The sequence below is a fragment of the Phocoena sinus genome, chromosome 20 (genome assembly GCF_008692025.1).
Source record: "Phocoena sinus isolate mPhoSin1 chromosome 20, mPhoSin1.pri, whole genome shotgun sequence".
NCBI classification, from domain to species: domain Eukaryota; kingdom Metazoa; phylum Chordata; class Mammalia; order Artiodactyla; family Phocoenidae; genus Phocoena; species Phocoena sinus.
In genome coordinates, this window is record NC_045782.1 from 45,260,800 (window position 1) to 45,283,347 (window position 22,548).

Sequence of the window (22,548 nt, forward strand, 5' to 3'; positions counted from 1 at the left end):
CTTCAAGTACAATTAAATCAGGAGTCGTCAAGAGCTTATTGTCAATCTATGAATTTCGTTTGCTTGTTTGCTCTGGCTGAAAGAATTCATCAATCAATCTGAGATTCGTCTCTTATTATGGGTTCTTATAAATTAAATCATAAATAACTCAGAATCTAAAAACTGTGACAATCCTGAATAATCTTAACCCCCGTAAAAGGATCTGTAAATCATAAAGGATATGCTAAAGTTCAAAGTTTTTTTTTTTGTTTGGTTTGTCGTTAATTAATTAATTTATTTATTTTTGGCCGCGTTGGGTCTTCGCTGCTGTGCACGGGCTTTCTCTAGTTGTGGTGAGTGGGGGCTACTCTTCGTTGTGGTGCGTGGGCTTCTCATTGCAGTGGCTTCTCTTGTTGCGGAGCATGGGCTCTAGGTGCACGGGCTTCAGTAGCTGTGGCACACGGGCTCAGTAGTCGTGGCTCGCAGGCTCTAGAGCACAGGCTCAGTAGTCGTGGCACCCGGGCTTAGTTGCTCCGTGGCATGTGGGATCTTCCTGGACCAGGGCTCGAACCTGTGTCCCCTGCTTTGGCAGGCGGATTCTCAACCACTGCACCACCAGGGAAGCCCCATAAAGTTCAAAGTTTTAAGAAAAGCTTAGGAACCCACAATTTTATGTCTGGGTGCCTGTAAGTAATTCTTAAATGGTTCACAAAAAAGATAAAAAGACGATAAACATCGTGGAGACTCCTATTTTTCATTTCTGCTGAGAAGTACTGTATCACTTAGTTTAAATTGTCTGAGCAAAAGGTCCCACTTAAAGTGAGCCTAACTGTTAATATATGCTGCTATCTTTGGTATTTCTTTTCTCTCAGATTAAAGAGAGATTAAGAATGACTAAGGAATTAACACAACATTGTAAATCAACTATACTTCAATTAAAAAAAAAAAAAAAAAAGAATGACATGGGAGAACCTGTTTGTTAACTGCAACAGTTGTAACTAAAGTTTACAGAGTGCCTGACCTAAATGAAGCCTTTCTCTAACGCAAATTAAGTTGAGCCATCAGGATTCTGTATAACATGGGCTCTAGAACCACACGTGAACTTATATTATGTGCTAGAATTTACTGGAATTTAAAAAAAATATATATATTGTGACCTTTCAGGTTAAAAGAGGTTTCAAAATGATTTATTCAACAGAGACTTTCACAGCTCATAAACGTTTCAAGTTACTCTTGGGAAACTTAGTGCATCACCTGAAAAAGTGATTTCACTTTTAACAAAAATAAATTTGAGTTTATTTTTAAGAAACAAAAGCATCCATTTCTTCTACATAAAGCCTTTCGTTTGTCCTAAACCCGAGTTAAAACAGGAAATTCTATGGTCAAAAGAGACTTTTTTTTTTTTTTTACTATCTAGGAATATATTTCTGTAACTGAAATTAACATCCTAATCACAGAGGTAATCTGAGGGATAATGTTCAAGCCCTGGGTATGTAAGAAGGTAGTGCAAGGAGGTAAAGAACGGGAGACGATGGCAGGAGATAAGCACAGGCGTGTACAAGGCCCCTTCCCACCCTGCCTGTGGAAATGCCCTCTTCTGTCCCCCATGAACACAGATGAGCTGGGACAGCTTCCGACTGTGATAAAACCATGTTTTTCCTAGAATCACTGTTTCTTCAATGGTGGTTTTTTATTAAAAGAAGAACTATTCAAATGGATGGTAAGAAATTCAACTTGTATCAATACACAAATAAGTTTACTTAAAAACACCTCCGTTACATATTTTTAAAAGCTGCAGAATCTCTCCCCACCAGTGTCCATAAGCTAGAATAGCTTCACGTGAAACCTGCAGTCTGACCTAGGAGAATCAATAAGTGATGGTCTAGGTACTTGCTCAGACATTTCTCTTGTCACCGGAGAGACAGTCACAAACAAAACACATCTCTTGCCTGGTTGAGTAGGAAGAATCCACATAAAAGAGCTTCATAAAACGTCTATGAAGGAGAACTGGTAATATCAGAAGAGTTCCAGCACTTCAATTGAATATAATTCTGTATTAGTCTTTTCTTGATTTAATTTCTGTAGCTCACGAAAACTTACTTCAATCTTGTTGAGCTCAGAACAAATGCTTATCTAAAGAAAAAAATTCCAAAATCACTTTTACCATAACTTGTACATATGGATAAATCCTCCACAATTACTTAGGGCTATTCCAAGAAAAATTTTAATAAATTATAATTTTGGTGCTTCTTGGTTACAAACAGAATTCAGTATAATCAAATAATTACATACCTGGGATTTCACAAACTTGTAAAGACTTAACAGTAGCCTTTTTGCTTCTGGTATCATTACCACAACAGTAAAATTAGCATCTAGAAGTAGACATATCCAATCCATAATCTGAAGATAAACAGGAAAAGGAGTTAAGATTTTAAATTTAATTTTAGGTTAATTCATTTTACAAAGTCCATAATAGTATCAAACAGTTATAAGAAAAAGTAAGTCTTCTTTACAGAAGTCTGAACATTTTAGAGATGAAGGAATTTCTAAGCAATCTAAAAAGCCTCTTTTCTGCTTTTCTACTTGTCATTTTACAAGCATAATTGGATCTTTTCCATCAGATTAATCAGTAAAAAGAAAGCCACAGTGATATTTAATCCAAGGGAGAGCTAGCACTTTTTATTTTAAAAAATTCTTGATAACTACTCGCAGCTACAAAAAAAAAGAACCCCCTCATCTCCTATTCTGAAATATACACTATGACCCAAGAATAAGGTGTCGTGTATTATAGATAAGGTACCAAGATCTAAAATAAAATTATTACTATACATTTATTAAAGTATCCTATGTAGTCTACACCTTCAAATGGTGTTGTTAACATGCAAATATCAGTGTCATGAAAAAGCATTAAGGAAACCAACTATCCATTTGCAGGGAGGGGGGAAAGCTGATACCTGTGTAACTCTCTACACCAAAAAAAACTTTATATGTATCAAAGAATTAAACAAAGAAAAGGAAAAGAAATGTACTAGGGGAAGACAGGGTGGCTATTTTTATACTCTTAGAGCGGGAAGGGCCTTAAGCATGGCGTACCCAAAAAGAAGCAGTAAAGGAAAAGCCTAACAATTTTGACAGCATGAAAATTAAAAACCCATCTATGGCAAAAATTACACTAAAGCAAGTAAAAAAGAGTGATAGGAAAAAAGTATTTGTAATACACTTCATAGAAACAGACTAATTTCTCTTAATATACGAAGAATAATTAATAAGGCAAAATGATAAAGACAGGAAATGCAACAGAAAAATTGGACAAAGAACCTGATTAGGCAGTACACAAAAAGGAATATAAATTGGCAAGAAATGATGGTCCACCTTTCTTATTATCAAAGAAATGCAAATTAAAATAAAACACTTACTTGTTACCTACTTGACTAGCAGAGAGTAAGGTCTCAGATCTTGGTGGCCATAGTACCTCTTGTCACAACCCTTTGGAAAGGCAGCCTGGCATTTTTGAAACTAAAAACGCATGCACTCTTTATCCAGTAATTTCACTAATGGGAATTTACCTAAGAGGTGTTCTCTCATAATATGTAAGAATATTTCTATAAAGATGCTCACTGAAAGTTTGTTTACAATAGCAAAAAACTGTAAGCAATTTAAATGCCAATCAATAGGGGACTAACAAATTAAGATTTTCTATAAAATCAAATAGTATGCAGTGGTTAAAAAGAATGTGGCAGATGTATACAGCCTGATTCAGAAAATGTGTAAAATGTAGCAATGAGTGAGAAAAAACAAGCTGCAGAATAGCATGCACGTGATCTAATTTGCATTAGAAAGACAACAGAAAGATAAGTTAAGGTACAGAAAGCAAATTTCTGGACATAAATGCAACTCTTAGTATTGGTTATCTCTAAGAGGGACTTGGGATTATTAGGTTATTAGGAGGACACTTATTATCACTCTCTTCCAATGAAGCTGAGGAAATTCTTGAAAAGGGTCACAATAAAGAATTAGGAATTTTAAGATGAATTTAAGTTCCTTAGTATAGAATTATGGCTCTAAAAAATCCATCTACCAAATTGAGTGATCCACTCCAGTGGTTTGTGTACCTGGTGAGGGAGGAGGGTCGTAGGAACCACGAGACAGGGAGGAATCAGTTCCTGGATTCCAGATTCTGATACTATATATATATAAAACCTTTTTTTTTTTAACATATTTTTCCCAGCATCAGATCAAAATAAAAAGATTACCTCACCTGGTTCAGCGTTGGAGGGTGTATTCCAGGAAGAGTCATAGTAGCATTTTCACTACACTTCAGATAAAGGAAATACAAATACTGGAGAAATAGCTAGGTGTTGGGGGGGAAAAAGAACAATCACTTTGATAGGAAAATTTTCTCTTTGTAAAGCTAACAAAGAGACTGGAAAGAATTTTAAGAGGCTACTGAATTTAACTGTACATCAGACAAATATGCTAGACATCAGGGGACACATGAATCAAATGCACTCCCTGCCATCAAAGAAGAGTTCATTTGGTTTGGGAGAAGTGGGTGAGGAGCTTACTTTGTTTGTAAATAGTAAGTAGAGAAGAGAGAATCCTTCTCTGGGCAATTCTTTTTAGTTCCTACTCGTTTCTAACTTAGATGGATGAACCCGGCCTTCAGGTTTGGCACCAGGAACACGTCAAGCTCTGCCTCCTCCAGGTCACTCTAGTCTCCCAGGCACGATTTTTCACCTTGAGGGCAGGGAAATCTCTTACTCAGATGAAAGAACTTTATAACCTTTTGAATGCCCTAGAAGCTGGGTCGAGTTAAGGAGCAACACTTAACCCAGAAATAAAATCCTGTAGGATTCGTAAGAACACTCACAGTGATGTGTTGTGCTGGGATGTCCTTCAAATGAGGCAGAAGAAACGTCTCGCTATATGCTGAATGAAGAATTGCATTTCTACTTGGGAATAAAGGAAAATCTCATTTCAACCAATAAAGACTTTTCTACTGAAATAATGAGTAATTCCCTTCCCCAGTAACATTTTTCTAAATTTATACAAAAGTTCTACTTTTCTAGAAGAGTGTTATCACTGAACATTCTCCTCGTCACTAGAGATCATCTGGAATATTTTGCTATTATAGATAATTGCTGTTTATTCAGTATACTAATTTTTAGAAGTGATAGAGCTTCTATCCTAGTATAGCTTCTTAAATAAGAAGGTTTAGGGCTTCCCTGGTGGCGCAGTGGTTAAGAATCCACCTGCCAACGCAGGGGACACGGGTTCGAGCCCGGATCCGGGAAGATCCCACATGCCACGGAGCAACTAAGCCCGTGCGCCACAACTACTGAGCCTGCGCTCTGGAGCCTGCGAGCCACAACTACTGAAGCGCACACGCCTAGAGCCCGGTCTCCGCAACAAGAGAAGCCACTGCAATGAGAAGCCTGTGCACCGCAACGAAGAGTAGCCCCCGCTCGCGCAACTACACAAAGCCGCACGCAGCAAAAAAGACCCAACACAGCCAAAAATAAATAATAAATTAAAAAAAAAAAAAAAAACAAAAATAAGAAGGTTTAAGTAAGTTGTTTGAACACAGCATTGAATGTAATCCATTTTCAAGTAGAAACTGAAAAAAACTGAAAAAAGAAAAGGAAAAAACCACCTTAAATTATCTAATTACCCCTTAGTTTTTGCTTGGCATTTGACTACATCCCTGGGAAAAAGACAATGCAAAAGAAATGGTTTCAAAGGATACAGTAGCGCTGCTCTTTTCCCTGTAACAGGGCATGAAGTGCTCTCCTCTGTTGCAGCCCGAGGCTTCTCAATCAACTCCTGAGCACAGTTCTCACAGTTATCTTCTTCAGGATTGAAACCATTTTGAAGAATTTCAGTTTGTTCTTCTATTTCCCCATCTTGTATAGTAGCAGTATAGTCAGAAACTGACTCCATATTGATATCTGTTTCTTGAAGACTGTCATCACCAATGCTATCATGTTAATTGAAAGCAGGAAATAATTCTTATCAGTAGCTGAACTTACTGGAAAAATTTTCATTTTCTAAGACTTTAAAGTTTTAGAAATAAAATAAAACAATAGATTAAAAATGCAGTGAAAGTAAAGGACCATCAGCTTCTAACTTACCTCAAGAAAATTTTTAAGCAAGCGCAGGTGACTGACTCAGGGATGTCAGGGAACTGCTGTAGGCAGAGCTGTAGGATCTGCACATCTGTCTTTTCTAAGGCAAACTCCATTAAGCCAGGGCACAAGCTAAGACCAAAAACATGAATCATTTATATATATTAAGAAACTCTCAACTGCAAATAATTCATAAGGCTTTTACAGAGTATAAAAATCAGAACTGCAAAAAACAAGGTCAAAAGAGTTATGTGTATGAAGTTTGGTGTACAGAAACATTTACCTGTATAGAAACATTTACCTGTAAGAAAGCACACGTGTTTGGATAAGCTGCATCAGACAGTTCCGAGGATAAAATGATGGTTCTGCTTTATATCTTCCCAGAAGTCCTATTACTACATCCCCAATAATAGTATGAAAGTCAGGGGTCCGCTTAACAGCCAAAAATTTACGTAGTTCTACTTCAATATGTTTTTCTGAATCTTTCTGAAAGGGTAGAAGTAAAGAGTTGTGTGGTACATTAATAAATGTCGCTCTGCACTTAAAAGTTCCTAGCTTAACATTGTCTTAAATCACTAACAGCATTCATGCATTCCTGTGAAACTGGAGTTGATATACAATTTACTGGACAAAGACAAAATACAAAGAAGAAAAAAAAACTCAAGGATTTAGAAATCAAAATTTCTAAGAAGCTAAATTACAAACATTCAATGCAAAGGTGAATGAGATATGAGGCCACCACCATCACACTGATCTCACGAAATGCTTAGTGAGAGTCAAATAAGCCAAAGCATCACTCTGACAACCTCAATATACTATACAAATGTTAGCCATAGCTCTGAAAATGATCACAAGAGGAAGACAGAATAAAAAGTACACAGGATTTCTTTTAACCATGAGTTGATTTTTCATATTTCTAATATTTTAAAATTTACCTGTACGGCTGCTAAGAGTTGTGTGGATGGTGGAACCTCCGGCTGTACACTCACTTCAATTTTCCTTCTCCTTAACTGGAATTCAGTAAATTGATTAGGATCTCAAAACAACACAAAAGATGCAATAGACATTTAGAAGAATATAAAATGTCCCAAAGAGACTGGCACACTTTTGCTCTAATCACAAACTTTTTTTTTTTAAATTTATTTATTTTTGGCTGCATTGGATCTTCGTTGCTGCGTGTGGGCTTTCTCTAGTTGTAGCGAGTGGGGGCTACTCTTCATTGCAGTGCACAGGCTTCTCATTGCAGTGGCTTCTCTTGTTGCGGAGCACGGGCTCTAGGAATGTGGGCTTCAGTAGCTGTGGCTTGCGGGCTCTAGAGCACAGGCTCAGTAGTTGTGGCGCAGGGACTTAGCTGCTCCGGGGCACGTGGGAACCAGACCAGGACTCGAACCCGTGTCCCCTGCATTGGCAGGTGGGGATTCTTAACCACTGCGCCACCAGGGAAGTCCATTCACAAGCTTTTTTAGGGTTTGGTTTTCTTATAGTGAAAAGTGGGTCTATTTCAACTTTTAACTTAAATATCTTTAAAGTTTTCATTTTTTCATAAATAAAATCTCTATACTGTATTATTACTAATTGCAAACTGGTCCATTTTTACACCTGGGTCTTACACACATGCCCATAAAAACTACTAGACGACATGTGTCACTTTCGGATAAGGGCTGTCAGGTTACTGGGTTCAAGCTTCAAATCACCCCATCATTAAGAGCAAGTTGTAAGAGTTGTACAAATATGAATTATTAAAATAATTCAGCCTTTTCTGTTTTTTAACATCTGTAGTAACATTTCTATTTCAACTACCAAACTTACGATTCTCTTTGACTGCTCTGAGTTCTGAGATCCAAGTCCATATCCCTGTGATGTTTCCCAGTTTACAAAATGAGTCATGGCATGAATGTCTAAGAAAACACAGAACACACAATTACTGGAATTTTTTTACCTATTGGTATTTACCCAGCCAATCAATCAAACAAAGAACAATAAAACAACAACCACTCACGCACAATTCAAAAGCGGCTTTAAAGTCCATTTCATTCTACCAATAACCTCAGATCAGTAAATCATAATATCCTAAAAGGCTATGTGCCCAACAGATGAGGCCACTGGTAAACCAAAGAGGGAAAAAGCATTTCTGATTTTGTCTGCAGACTTTCCCGTTGCCCCTAAAGTCAGAACACTGGCGTTCAAAATGCAGCGTAGCTCTTTAACCTGCAGCAGCGTCTGCAATGTGGACTGTTCCCAAGGTAGCTTCCTGACCAATAAAATCTGAATGAACACTGGCAAATTTCAACATTAAGAACAGGTTATGCAAACCGATAGCTGTGAAAATCTACATATCAAACTAGAAGTTTATAAATTGGTTTTTAGTAATAAAACATTTAAGTTCCTACCTGGATCTTGACTATGCTTGAGTTTTCCAAGAGCACCTGCTAATGATGACACCTCACACTTGTATGGGATTACAGTTAGAAATTTTCCATGTAGCATAAACAAATTTTCCCCATGACACCAGAGCTACAAAAAAGTTATCAAAAATGTAAGCAATCCTTTTTCTCTTCTAAGATCTGATTCAACAAAGCCATATAACTTGTAACAATAACTTGTGGTGGAAGTAATCTTAATATAACAGAAAAGGATAAGGTGAAGTTAAGCAACTTTCTAGAATAATCTCATATGTTCAATTTATTAATTGAGGTAGGTTTACAAAGCTCTTATTTTTGCCCATGTTTGAATAAAGCATAATTTAAAGATAATTTCTTTTGACTCATAAAAATTTGATCAACACATATATTTAAAATAAATGAATTGTTTAAAATAAATATTGTCAATATTACACATCTATTAACGTGATACTCACAAAGGCTACTGTAACACAGGCAAACTGTTTTGATGTACGAAATGAAAAAAGCAAAATTTAACAGTTTCTATCTCATGATCTCAATTATAAAATTGTAAAACTGAGACAGGTATATGAACAAAAAGCTCAAAGGAACACGGAAATCAAAAGTGAAGTTTGTTAGAGCAGTGGAATTGTGAACGGCTAATCTTGTGAAAATTACTTGTTTAAATATAAATTAGAATTCTATGCTAAGAAACATAGTCTCCTTATCGTCTAAGTACAATGATCAACAACATCCTATATCTTGATTTATTTATATCTTATATTCACTAAACAACCAGTACTTACTGAGTACCTTTGTTAAGCACTGAAGATATGATGGAGAACAAAAAAGACAAGGTCCCTTGCCTCAGGAAGTTTATAGTCTGGTCACCTTAAATTTTAATTCTTTAAGTATTCTTATGTAATTCCATGATAACATTTAACATATAACCTAAAAGACTAATTTATTAGGCAAAGTAACAGCCCTTGGATATAGTTCAAAATACAAAAGTAAAAAGATAAAACCAAAGTGAGATTAAAAAGTTTTGTTAACTAGCTAACTGTTCTCTCCTGATCTATAATTAGCTTATAATTTAGTCTTTTGAAAGTGACAAACATAAGCAAACTATAAAAATAACCAAATTAAATATTATCTCGTAGGTAGAAAATATTTCTTAATTTATTTTAATCAAAACTGATAAAATATTTAGATCCGAAGAGGTCTCTTCCCTTACAGTCTATTTGTCAGACACAAAAATAAGTACATTTGAAAAAAACCCCAAAGTGCAAAAACTTACTTGACCGCTGGTCCCTTGTGGTAACTCTTTTGAAGTCTGTAGTGTTTGAAATTTTGTATTCCATATGGAGAGGCATTCTATAAAATAAGACATACAAATTCAGAAGTTGGGACTTCCCTGGAGGTCCAGTGGTTAAGACTCTGCGCTTCCACTGCAGGGGGTGCGGGTCTAATCCCTGGTCGGGGAACTAAAGATCCCGCATGCCTCGTGGTGCGGCCAAAAAATTAAAAAAAAAAAAAAAATGTCCCAAGTTCAGAAGTCAGCCAAATATAAATATATGGTGCTGGGGGTGAGGAGAAGGGAGGGAGGGAGGAGGGAAGTCATAGTTAAACACATAGGTCTTGGTTTATTAAGAACAAAAATGAGTAATGAAGACAGAAATTCACAGATATGAGCTATCATGACAAGTGGACACATATGCAGGCAGGGGGCATATGGGAATCTGTGTACCTTCCCCTCAATTTTGCTGTGAACCTTAAGCTTCTCTAAAAAAATAAAGCATTTTTTAAAAAAATTAATGAATTTTCTATTGAAGTACAGCTGCTGCACAATATTACGTAAATTACAGTTGTACAACATAGTGATTCACAATTTATAGTTATTATAAAATACTGCCTCACTCCCCATGCTGTACAATATGCTTGTAGCTTATTTTATACGTAATAGTTTGTACCTCTTACTCCACTACCCCTATCTTGCCCCTCCTCCCTTCCCTCTCCCCACTGGTAACTAGTTTGTCCTCTGTATCTTTGAGTCTGCTTCTTTTGTTCTATTCACTAGTTTGTTGTACTTTTTAGAGTCCACATATAAGTGATGTCATACAGTATTTGTCTTTCTCTGTCTGACTTATTTCACTTTGCATGTCCTCCAACTTCATCCATGTTGCTGCAATGGCAAAATTTCATTCTTTTTAATGGCTGAGTAGTAGTCCATTATATATATATATATATATATATATATATATATGTATACACACACACATACACACACAAATATATATACACACATACATATCTACACACCCACACCACTTCTTTACCCACTCATCTGTTGATGGACACTTAGGATGCCTTCCTATCTTGGCAATTGTAAATAATGGGGCTATGAACATTGGGGTCCAGGTATCTTTCTGAATTAGTTTGTTTTTTCAGATATATACCCAGGAGTGAAACTGCTGGGTCATATGGTAGTTCTACTTTTAGTTTTTTGAGAAACCTCCATACTGTTTTCCACAGTGGCCGCACCAATTTACATTCCCACCAACAGAGTACGAGGCTTCCCTTTTCTCCACATCCTCGCCAACACCTATTATTTGTGTTCTTTTTGATGACAGCCACTCTGACAGGTGTGAGGTGATACCTCATTGTGGTTTTGGTTTGCATTCCCCTGATGATTAGTGATGTTGAGCATCTCTTCATGTGTGTGTTGGCCATCTGCATTTCCTCTTTGAAAAAATGTCTATCCAGTTCTTCTGCCCATTTTTCAATTGGGTTGTTTTTTTGACTTTGAGTTGTATGAGCTGTTTATATATGTTGGATATTAATCCCTTATCAGTCATATCATTTGCAAATATTTTCTCCCATTCAGTAGGTTGTCTGTTCGATTTGTCGATGTTTCTTTTGCTGTGCAAAAGCTTTTAAAATTTAATTAGGCCCCAATTGTTTATTTTTGTTTTTATTTCCTTTGTGTTAGCAGACAGATGCAAAAAACTATTGCTGTGATTTATGTTGGAATGTTCTGCCTATATTTTCCTCTTAAAAAAATAAAGTCGGGCTTCCCCGGTGGCGCAGTGGTTGAGAATCCGCCGGCCAATGCAGTGGACATGGGTTCAATCCCTGGTCTGGGAAGATCCCACATGCCGTGGAGCAACTAAGCTTGTGTGCCACAACTACTGAGCCCACGTGCTGCAACTACTGAAGCCCGCACGCCTGGAGTCTGTGCTCCACAATGAGAGAAGCCACTGCAATGAAAAGCCCACACACCGCAACGAAGAGTAGCCCCCGCTCGCCGCAACTAGAGAAAGCCCGCGTGCAGCAACGAAGAGCCAACACAGCCAAAAATAAATAAATAAATAAAATTTTAAAAAGAAAAAAAAAGTCAATACAGATGCTGCTATGGAAGGCTCTCTATGATATCTCAGGTAAGTGGATAAATTAAGATGTACAACAGAGGATAAGGTATGCTACCATTTGTGTAAAAAGAGGAAGAAAAATAAGTAGTAGCATTTGCATATATTTAAAAAAACTCTGGAAAGAGACATGGGAAACTTTACTGAGGTTACTGAGTTTTTGGGGGTTAGACCAGGAACTAGAGAGGGAGGATGGGGGTTGAGAGAGGAGAAGCACAGCTTGGTAAAGTGGCTAAAAGCCAGGACTTAAGAACGGTAAGATATATGGCGTAAGAGTCAACCTGCTTGGGTTGAACCCTAGTTCCACTACTTAGTTACCTAACATCTCAGCTTCTCATTTGTAAAATAAGGGTGATAATAACTGGACTTTCTCTCATAGGGTTGTTGGAGGATTAAATGACACAGATAATGAAATAATACAAGTAAAACACCTGGCACAGGACAGTATGCCATAAGTGGTAGCTCCTATCTTAAAAAGAAGAAACAAAACAAAATACACAAGGATGGCCATATCAAGTTTGTAGTCAATAGGGAGCCTGGCCTGAATAAAGCAGAGAGTTCTTGCTTTGAAATTGGGAGAAGAGACTGGAAAACATGGACAGGGTCTAGACTGTGGCGAGAGTTGAATGCTAAACCATAGATTTGGAGTTTTATAGTGTAGGCTGGGAGACCCCAATCTTGCACTGGCCAGGAACAACTGTGTCCTTCATGATAGACTACTATTGTCTGTGTGGAGGGGTGTTTGGGGGTGAGGAGGTGAGGTGATGATGAAAATCCTGCTCTGAAGTCACAGAGACAAAAGGCACACTACGGCTTCCCTGGTGGCGCAGTGGTTGGGAGTCCGCCTGCTGATGCAGGGGACACGAGTTCGTGCCCCGGTCTGGGAAGATCCCACATGCCGCGGAGCGGCTAGGCCCGTGAGCCATGGCCGCTGAGCCTGCACATCCGGAGCCTGTACTCCACAACGGGAGAGGCCACAACAGTGAGAGGCCCGCGTACCGCAAAAAAAAAAAAAAAGGCACACTAGTAGTCCCCAAATTTCAAGCTGTCCAAGACTAATGAATTTATATTCTGCTAAAATGTCACCAAGGTATGAATTCAATCCTCTACTGCAAGTCTTACCAATGTTTCCAATGCCTACAGGCTGGCACAGATATTTGCAGTTTTTATTTAAGACACTGGTGACAAGCAAGGTAGTGAGTGATATAGGAAATGTTTTAGAGAAACTGATCAAGGCAAGATGAAATCAAAGACCTATTCAAGAATTAGGAAGCTACAGTGAAAAAGAGAATGAATTAGGGTGGTAATAAATAAATGAAAAAGAAAGAGGAGACTTAAAAGTACACTTTGATGGAAAAAATCCAAAGGACTTCTTAACTGATTGGATTTTAGTTACCCTTAGAAGCTGATAGTGGTGGTCCCAGGACTGCTACGTGATCTTGATCCAGGATGGTGAGTGCAATGCCACTTCGAGCATTGCCAGACACCACGGACTTGAGCAACAGTGATCGAACTACCCTCTGATTTTTTTCTGGGTCACTTGGATGTATTGGTATCAAGGTTTCATATACACATCCATCAGAGCCTGTTGGAAACAAGTATTTATTGTTCCTTATTGGATAAATGATAGTTCTATATCTGTTATAATTAAATGTACTAAGTTGTTAATAAGATTTTACCAATTTGATAGAGAATCCAACCAGAAAAATAAACAAATATAATAATCACATCACTCTATGCTTTCCCATAAAGAATATACTACAAACCTAAAGTTGATGGAGGAGAAATATTAATAAAAATCTCAGTAAGAAATGTCATGATAACCATGAAATAAAAACTGTAAATATCTGTAATAACTTAAAATATGAGGGGACTGCCAGGAATACAGACAATTCAATCAGTAAAAGGCTATATCTCTTACTAGAAATTAATTAGCATTCTGGTCTAAATATTACATTTCTTGTTACTCCAGCACCCTAAAACCTTATTAAATTGCTGGGTTTTGTAGGTCAATTGTATTTTTGGCAATTTCATGTGGTTCTAGCTATGTTACATGAAGATTTTATGACCCTTTAGTTCAGATTCCCTTACTTCAATGTTCAAAAGCTAAAACATAACTCACAAACTTCTGTGTAATAATTAATATGTCCTATAGGTTAAACTTTAAGAAAACCAGTCCCTCTTAAGCAAAGGTATTAACCGGATTCCAATGACACTCTAGACATGATAAACGAAGAGAGCCTTTTTCTTAACAGTCACTGCAAACGTTTGCACATTGAAAAACTTCAGAAAGGTTTTAAACTGTGATAACATGAAAATGTTTCCTAAATACTGCTCTGTTTCTTCCTCCCTTAACCTTCCCAAAACAACTTCAAAAGAAGCCATAAAGGGCTGGGGGGAGAGAAGACCACAAAGGCATTTTTTCCCCCTAGATGCATAAGACTGGGATTAAACCTCAGAGCATTAGGTAGAAGTAAACTCCAAGGCATTAAAAAATAATCTGTAAAATGGTGGCTAGTAAGAGTCCAAGACTGCTTTGTTAGTGTCCTTTTACCCACCTGTCTCTGTCACTGCTCAAAGGAATGGCATACTATAGGTTGGAAAAGCGGAATGGGGAGGCCATGCAGTACCAACCTTAGGTATTTCATGATTCACTAATTACAATATCAAAAAAACTGGACTTATCATAATAAAGAGTGATTTTTCCTTTTTTATTGGTATTATATTATTTATTGCTTATGATAAAATTTTAAGACATAAAATTTACCTGCAGAGAATTACTGACCTATTGTGTGACTAGACATGGCAAAATGCAAAAAGTGAAGGTATAAATGCTTGTAAGGAAGCATGGAAAGGGAAATACTACAACAGAAAACTGTAAAAACTGAAGACTCGAACTTAAAACACTATCCTGTAATACCCCTTTATTTATAAACTCTGAGAGTTTTAAAAAAGTACTTACTTAATGACATCAGAGAGATGAATTTCCGATGCACAGATGTACTAAAACTCTGTGTAACCGATTTTTCTTCTTGTCCAAGTAAAAGTGTGTATTTGCTTAGGATACGTGAGTTAAACTTTTGTACATAAGCAAAGTAATTTCCACGCTGGAAAAAAAAAAGTTATTTTATTTTAAAAATATTCCCATTTCCACCAACTATATTTAAATGTTGAGACCAGCTGTTGCCCCACTGTAATTACTTTAATGAGTGCTAAAAAACCTCTTGTCCAATTAAATTTTAGAAGTTATAAAATATATTTAATTCAGGCATAGAAATAATTATAACTAATAGATTTTTCAGTATTTTAAAAATATATTAAAATTTTCTGAAAGAAATACCAAAGTCCAATTTTAGTTTTAAAAATCATACAGATGACTCTGAAATGTCACAAAATGGGCCAGGAATTAAAGATATTGCTTACTTTTTCAGTAATAAAAATCAGCACAGGATGCCTAAATACCATAAAAAACTTTGTCCACCTAAAAAAAGAAAAAGAAAAATTATAAAATGCAAAATCACCAGTTGAAACACACCATCAATCTAAATTTAAGAGATTATCTTTTATTAAATATTTTTTAGAGCCAGAGAGGTAGCAGAGAACACTTAATTCAGTGTTTCAAAATATCTACCACAGGGACCTAGAAGGCATTCCTCTGTCAAATGCATCTCTGGATTAAATGCAAGTTGCTGAGCTTCCCAGAACTTTAAAGACAATAACATGAACTATAAAGTACCAAGGGCATGTAAGACAAGATGTGGTGTTCCCCAAACTTAATTGACCCACCCCTCCTTTTTTCAGAGTCATTTTGGGGCCTAGTGTTCTCAGGAAAACATTAGCATCTCACCTGCCTTCTTCAAGTGACAGCGGGAACTGAGGCATAGGGAGGGTAAGGGGCCTGTAACCAAGGCCGCACAGCCATTTTCTGGCAAAGTGGGGATTAGAACCCAGATTCTCTACCTATATCTTTTTGCGTAAAGATTTCCTCCAAATACAGTTGCTCACACTTTAGAGGCATTCATTGGGTCTAAGATATAACGGGTCACTGTCCACATTGTTGAGTGACTACGTACAAGTCTTTGCTTGGACCTTTAAAGATTTAGTTTACATCAGGTGGGCCGGGAGGGGCAGCAAGTTAACCAAACAGGAAATGGGATGAAAGAATAGGGATTGGATAGATGTAAAACTGTGAGATTTCCTTATATCATTTGTGTGAGTCATTTCCCAAGTTTTATTTCAGAATCTGGGAAAGAAGAGGTCTCAAAGCATTATCCTGATTCCACTAACAAGCTGCACATTTCTTCAGGAGAAAGAGTTCTGACCTTGGCAGTCAGGGCTATATGACAGAAGATTCCGGTCTTGTGGGATTACTCACTTAATTTTCAAATAACTGACTATCCAGTTCTGTTATTAGGACAGGACTCATTTGACCCCAGTTTCCTCAATCACTTATCATGCCAGAGGCTTTTGAGGGATGTGATTTTGGCTACTGCCTTATAGACGGTTTTCAATCAGCTTACTTTTATCACGTTTATAATCAAAATACTTTTGAACAAGGCAAAGAATATAAAAAACACAGAGTGCATTTTCTTTTTGGTAAAAATTACAAGTATTAGAACTTACTTAATCACTTCTTCATCAGAGATAACAGTTTCAATTTTCTGCTGGGGCTCTGCAAGCAAGGCCTCTAAACCACGAATGGCACCTTCCTTGAACAGCACCAAGGGTTCTGTCCCCTGTATTGAATGTATCCTATATACCTCAGCGGACAACTAGAAGAACATAAAAACATTAAAATTTTTATTCTAAAGGAACTGCCACCTAATAGAATCAGGACATTTACAGAAGGCTTATCTTTTTTTTTTTTTTTTTTAATAGACTTATTTGTTTATTTTTGGCTGTATTGGGTCTTCGTTGCCGCGCGTGGGCTCTCTCTAGCTGCAGCCAGCAGGGGATACTCCTCGCTGCAGTGCGCGGGCCTCTCATTGCGGGGGCCTCTCTGGCTGCGGAGCACGGGCTCTAGAGCACAGGCTCAGTAGTTGTGGCTCACGGGCTTAGTTGCTCCACGGCATGTGGGATCTTCCCGGACCAGGGCTCGAACCCGTGTCCCTTGCATTGGCAGGCGGATTCCCAACCACTGCACCACCAGGGAAGTCCCGGAGAAGGCTTATCTTTAAGGGACTGATTTGCTTTCATTTTTACTCAATTTTGTTTCATAATTATGTATGGTTCCAAAGTTAAATCTAACATAAAATACATTCAGAAGTCTAACTTTTGATCCTATTCTCTATCCTCTCCCCTGCTCACCCCCATACGTAATCACTTTTATTCATTTTTGGTTTATCTATCCACTGTAAATACTGGAGGTTAGGCTATAACCTGGGTCTCTCAAAACTGGAGGTGAGGAGAGGTACAAACAAAGGCACTAATGCAGAGTTATAAGCTGTTCTGGTATTAGAAAAAGAAAGATGCCATATATAAATACACGAGCCACACACATATATATTTATGTTTGTGTGTGTGTGTATGTGTGTATCTATGTATGTATGTATACATAGCCTGCAAGCTCAGGAAAAGAAGTTAACACCATATGTAGGATTAAAAAAACAACAAAAAAAACCCATTGTGTAAAATTCAGGACCGTGTTACATCAGGGTAAACAAAATGACTGGAGCCAGGTGGCAGCACAGGTAGCTGGCTAGAGGTTTCAAGGGTCCGGGTGACAACTGCGGTTGTATGTGAATCAGATCTGTTGTGAACCAATTCTAAAATATGCCAATTGTATTTAGAGTTAGACATTTAGAGCCATAAAGAACTTTCAAGATTAACCTAGTTAGAGATCTTCATTTTATAAGACAAAGTTAATTAACATACTTTAGGTCATTAGGAGAAAAGGCACAGTTAGTCATGGTTCTTTTCCACTGCAGTATGTGCCACTTTTAAAATGTATAATGCATAAAACTTGCAGGGTCTGTTCTACCTATTTTAAGAAAGAGAACAATGAAGTTCATTTGCTCTTGCAAGGGACACACCACAAACATTTAAACTCATGGAAATAACTATAATGTATCATTCATGAATTATTTAAATCCTCAACCTCATATGAAAATAACATATCATCTAACATTTTATAACATATTAACTCATAAGTTGAGACATTTTACCAAGACATACTGTAGGATAGCTAGAATGAAAAACTGGTTATAACCTTTATGTCATGTTCACAGACACTTTAAGATAAATAACTGCTACATTACAAATTATTCCATCTCACCAATAAACTAAATAAATGTGTTGGAAAATCCAAAGACTTACTGTCGCTTTAAATACTTTATCCAGGTTTACGTCTTCATTATTCCATATTCTCAAGACCTGAAATAAAAACATACAAGTTAAAAAAGCATTCCAATTTCCATTTACATACAACATGAATAGTTAATAAATCAAAATTTGATTTGTTTTGTATATATTATATAAAAGTTTTAGAACTCACCTTATTATCATGTACAACAATATACTCTCCCGTTTGAAAGTTGCACACAGCTGGACATGTTATAATTTGACCTTGTTTCACTGACCAGCTCCCCAAGGGTTTCTGATCAGAAACCTAATGAAATGAACATAAAATATTCAAAAAGTCAGTTTCAGATATTAAAGCAATTAAATTTACATTCGGAAGAAATCATTAAAACGATAGCATTTAACAAATCTCCTAAATTAAAACAATAGCTAGTCACAAAAAGACAAATACTATGTGGATTCCACTTAAGACAGAAAGTAGAATGGTAGTTGCCTGGGGTTGGGGAAATTGGGAGTTATTATTTAATGAGTACAGAGTTTCAGTTTTACCAGATGAAAAGAGTTCTGGAGATGGATGGTGGTGATGACTGCACAACAATGTGAATATATGTACTCAATACCCTGAACTGTACACTTATAGTCATTAAGATAGTAAATTTTGTTATGTATACTTTACTACAATTAAAAAAAAAAACTTTAAAAGAGTAGTTAAAATGAAAATATAAGTTCCTAAAGTGAAAAAAAGTAAATTAATATCGGCACTTTGACAATGAACAATATTAGTGTATTTAAAAAACTGATGCAGTTGTGCCCTTAAACAGGGGCATGAGAAACAGAGTAAGGATAGCTGGCATCATGCCAATTCTAATCAGCCACTCTATTCCTATGCAGGAACTGCAAAAAGTCCACTTGACAGCCAGGTAAAAACCAATGGTGTCTTCAGAAGCATCAAAACAAGCAAACAGTATAGTGTACTGTTGGCAACCTGTTCCCCAAACTTCAAAGCAGACAGCTAGCTTTTTTTTAAATTGAAGTATAGTTGTTGCACAATATTATATAAGTTACAGGTGTACCATCTAGTGATTCAGTTTTAAAGGCTATACTCCACTTATAGTTATTATAAAATATTGGCTATATTCCCCCTGTTGTACAATATATCCTTGTAGCTTATTTTATACATAACTGTTTACACCTCTTACTCCCGTATCCCTATTTTGCCCCTCCCCCCTTCCCTGTCACCACTGGTAACCACTAGTTCTCTATATCTGTGAGTCTGCTTCTTTTTTGTTATAATCACTAGTTTGTTGTAGTTTTTAGATTCCATACATAAGTGCTATCACAGTATCCGTCTTTCTCTGACTCTCTTCACTTAGCATAATGCCCTCCATGTTGCTGCAAACGGCAAAATTTCATTATTTTTTTAATGGCTGAGTAGTATTCCATTGTATAGATATACACCACCTCTTTATCCATTCATCTATTGATGCACGCTTAGGTTGCTTCCATATCTTGGAATGGAAGATAATAAATAATAATAAATAATGCTGCTATGAACACTGGGTGCATGTATCTTTTCGAACTAGTGTTTTTGTTTTTGGGGGGTTTTTTTGGATATATACCCAGGAGTGAAACTGCTGGGTCACATGGTTGCTTTTAGTTTTTTGAGAAATCACCATACTGTCTTCCATAGTGACTGCACCACTTTACATTCCCACCAACAGGGTACAAGGCTTCTCTTTTCTCCATGTCCTCACCAACACTTTTTTGTGTTCTTTTTGATGACAGCCATTCTGACAGGTGTGAGGTGATATCTCATTGTGGTTTTGGTTTTCATTTCCCTGATGATTACCGATGTTGAGATACCCAACTTCTTAAAGACACAGAAAACTGTTCAGCAGCTCACATAGAAGGGATTACTTTCTATGGAACCACTAAAAGCAAAGTTTAGAAAATGTGCTAAAGCAGTCCTTAGGCTAAATGGGGGGCGAGGTGTGTAGACTTCAAGGGACGCAAATCCAGGATTCACAGGGTGAACCATAGCTGGAAACAGGTCACTCGGAATCAAGATGCCTACTAAGCTGCCAAGAAAGCAAAAAGCCAAAACAAAACACCGACAAAACTTTCCCTCCTAATGAGTGAGTAAGAAGCGTACGGACACAAGGCTAAAGCACTGTTCTGGCAGTGACACCTTCTCCCACCCAACCAATCTCCGTTCAACCTTTCTGCGGGCAGCTGGGGTGACAGAGACCCCAGAAGGGGATCTTAGCAAGGATATCTCCGGGAGATATGAAGCGAAAGCACAGGTTTCCTTTCCTTTCCTTTCCGAATCTAGCCCACGTGCACTTAGACGCTCCGCCGCCTGCAACTCGGAAATATGCCTCTCCGGGAAAACAACCGAGTCAGATTCTAGACCTCATTCAGCGTCCCAAAAAGGCCACAACGGCTCTCCGCTAAGCCCGCTGCAAGACCTCTTTCCAAAGCTGTGAGAAACCTGAGGTTCCGGCTCCGAACTCAGAAAGGGGCGAGACAGCAGCGACGGCGCTCCGATCCTATTGCTCTCACCTTATAGAGGATGACGGTCCTGCCGCTGTCCGTCACTAGAAACTGGTCTGTTTTGTCGCTCTGCTCCACTCCAAGGGGTCCGTCAGGCCCGGAACCCAGCGGTACCGCAGTCAACGTGAAGCCTTCCTCCAAGGCTGCCATTTTGGTCCAACTTACGGAAGGCCGCGCGTCCGTCCCGGCAGGCTTCGCGCTTTCTCTCGTGAGAACTGGATTAGTTCTCGCCGACTGGATTAGTCACTCGCTAACTGAGCTACCTGCTCATTGAGCCTGCGACCTCTGGCGGGTAGAGATCGCTAGCGGCGCTGCGGACGCCGTCGGGTAGGCGGGGCCTGGAGTTTGCGTCTAGACTCCGCTTCCCAGGCCACACCACCGAGTCCCGGTGTACTGCTCTAGATGGGAAAGAATGGGCGGGCAGGGGAGATCTTACCTGTTAGGTACTGCATCCGCTGCCCCTTATTCAGCTACGGACTTGAGAGGCTGAAGGATGAGCGTGGCAAGTGGCCGAATATAAATAAACTAGATTTTTTTATTTGAAGCGAACTCTAGGAATTGCTAACACGGCTTAATAGAACAGTGTCCCAAAGGAAAAATATTTCTCTCTTCAGATTAACTCTTCATAACGTGCTGTACCTAACTGAAATGCCTAATACCCCCTGCTTCTCAGAACCCGCCACAAAGGTCTAGTCTGCGGCCTTTTGGGCCTCCCGGCTTGTCTGTCCCCCCTGGCTCTCTGAGCAGCCGCGGGGAAATCTCTCCAGGTTACAGGAAATTCAGACTTGTCTGATGAAGCAGGTGACGTTCAAGATCCCTCTGGGCAATTTTTGGCAAGACCATTTCTGGGAGAGATTTTTAAGATAAACATGACTGATTCAATCAATATAAAAACTCAAAAAAGATAAATTATGCATGTTCTTAGGGCGAAACCACGTAAATAGGCAATTATTAACAGATATGTACTATGTGCTACATCACAAAGCAAAATGCCTCCACATCAGTTTAGATTAAGCATCCACACGGATCACCTTGTGTGTGTTTGCTCGTGGCCACAGCCTTATAACACAGGAGATAGGAGATTTTGCAGCTATTATGAAAGAATCAAATGCCTACAGTAAATTCTTTTTTTTTTTTTGGCCTCACCATGCAGCATGTGGGATCTTAATTCCCCAAACAGGGATGGAACCTGTACCCCCTGCAGTGGAGGCATGGAGTGCTAAACACTGGACTGCCAGGGAATTCCCTACTGTAAGTTCTTAATAAGGCTAATAGGTCTTTTTTTTTTTTTGGCTGCGTTGGGTCTTTGTTGCTGTGCGCGGGCTTTTCTCTAGTTGCGGCGAGCGGGGGCTACTCGTCGTCACGGTTTGCGGTCTTCTCTTTGCGGTGACTTCTCTTGTTGCAGAGAGTGGGCTCTAGACACACGGGCTTCAGTAGTTGTGGCTCACAGGCTCTAGAGCGCAGGCTCAGTAGTTGTGGTGCACAGGCTTAGTTGCTCCGTGGCATGTGGGATCTTCCTGGACCAGGGCTCGAACCCGTGTGCCCTGCAATGGCAGGCAGATTCTTAACCACTACGCCACCAAGGAAGCCCTAATAGGTCTTTTTTTTTCAAAGTGCCTAAGGAGGTTGACTTTGAATTTGTGGCCCCTTTGTTATTTGGAAAAGAAATACAGTGATTCAGCCTAGACATCCTGGCCTCTGTGAAACCTTTCTTTTTCTCTCAGCACAGTCTCTACTGAACCGTGTTTTGCACCTACTGCCCATGTTTGAGATGCCGGGCTAGAC

At 38.3% G+C, this 22,548-nt stretch overlaps 1 protein-coding gene across 2 annotated transcripts; it reads right to left on the reverse strand.

The window, feature by feature from the left end:
- Nucleotides 1-1,144: 1,144 nt before the first annotated feature.
- On the reverse strand, nt 1,145-20,942 carry NOL11 (nucleolar protein 11). 2 transcript variants are annotated; one of them, XR_004347665.1, is made up of 18 exons: nt 20,773-20,915; nt 18,404-18,517; nt 18,226-18,282; nt 16,534-16,682; nt 15,334-15,391; nt 14,873-15,017; nt 13,307-13,495; nt 9,783-9,859; nt 8,495-8,618; nt 7,914-8,002; nt 7,040-7,114; nt 6,406-6,590; nt 6,111-6,236; nt 5,726-5,956; nt 4,850-4,928; nt 4,545-4,716; nt 2,272-4,330; nt 1,145-2,112 (listed from the first exon to the last, which is right to left on the reverse strand). XR_004347665.1 is itself a non-coding variant. In XM_032617637.1 (18 exons), the coding sequence occupies exons 1-18, from the start codon at nt 20,911-20,913 to the stop codon at nt 1,996-1,998; spliced, it is 2,157 nt and encodes a 718-aa protein (XP_032473528.1). In that variant the 5' UTR covers nt 20,914-20,942; the 3' UTR covers nt 1,145-1,995. The 2 variants fall into 2 exon arrangements, 1 of the variants encoding a protein (XP_032473528.1); XM_032617637.1 differs by lacking the exon at nt 4,545-4,716 and having other exon boundaries at nt 2,272-2,379; nt 4,238-4,330; nt 20,773-20,942.
- Nucleotides 20,943-22,548: the final 1,606 nt, after the last annotated feature.

Bases quoted from the DNA above. Each gene is read 5' to 3' on its own strand.
- NOL11 (XM_032617637.1), bottom strand. From the start codon at position 20,913: ATGGCAGCCTTGGAGGAAGGCTTCACGTTGACTGCGGTACCGCTGGGT. The intron at 15,018-15,333 runs GTAAGCAATATC...TTTTTTTTCCAG, and splicing joins TGATTTTTATTACTGAAAAA to CGTGGAAATTACTTTGCTTA. The intron at 13,496-14,872 runs GTAAGTACTTTT...TGTTTCCAACAG, and splicing joins CATCTCTCTGATGTCATTAA to GCTCTGATGGATGTGTATAT.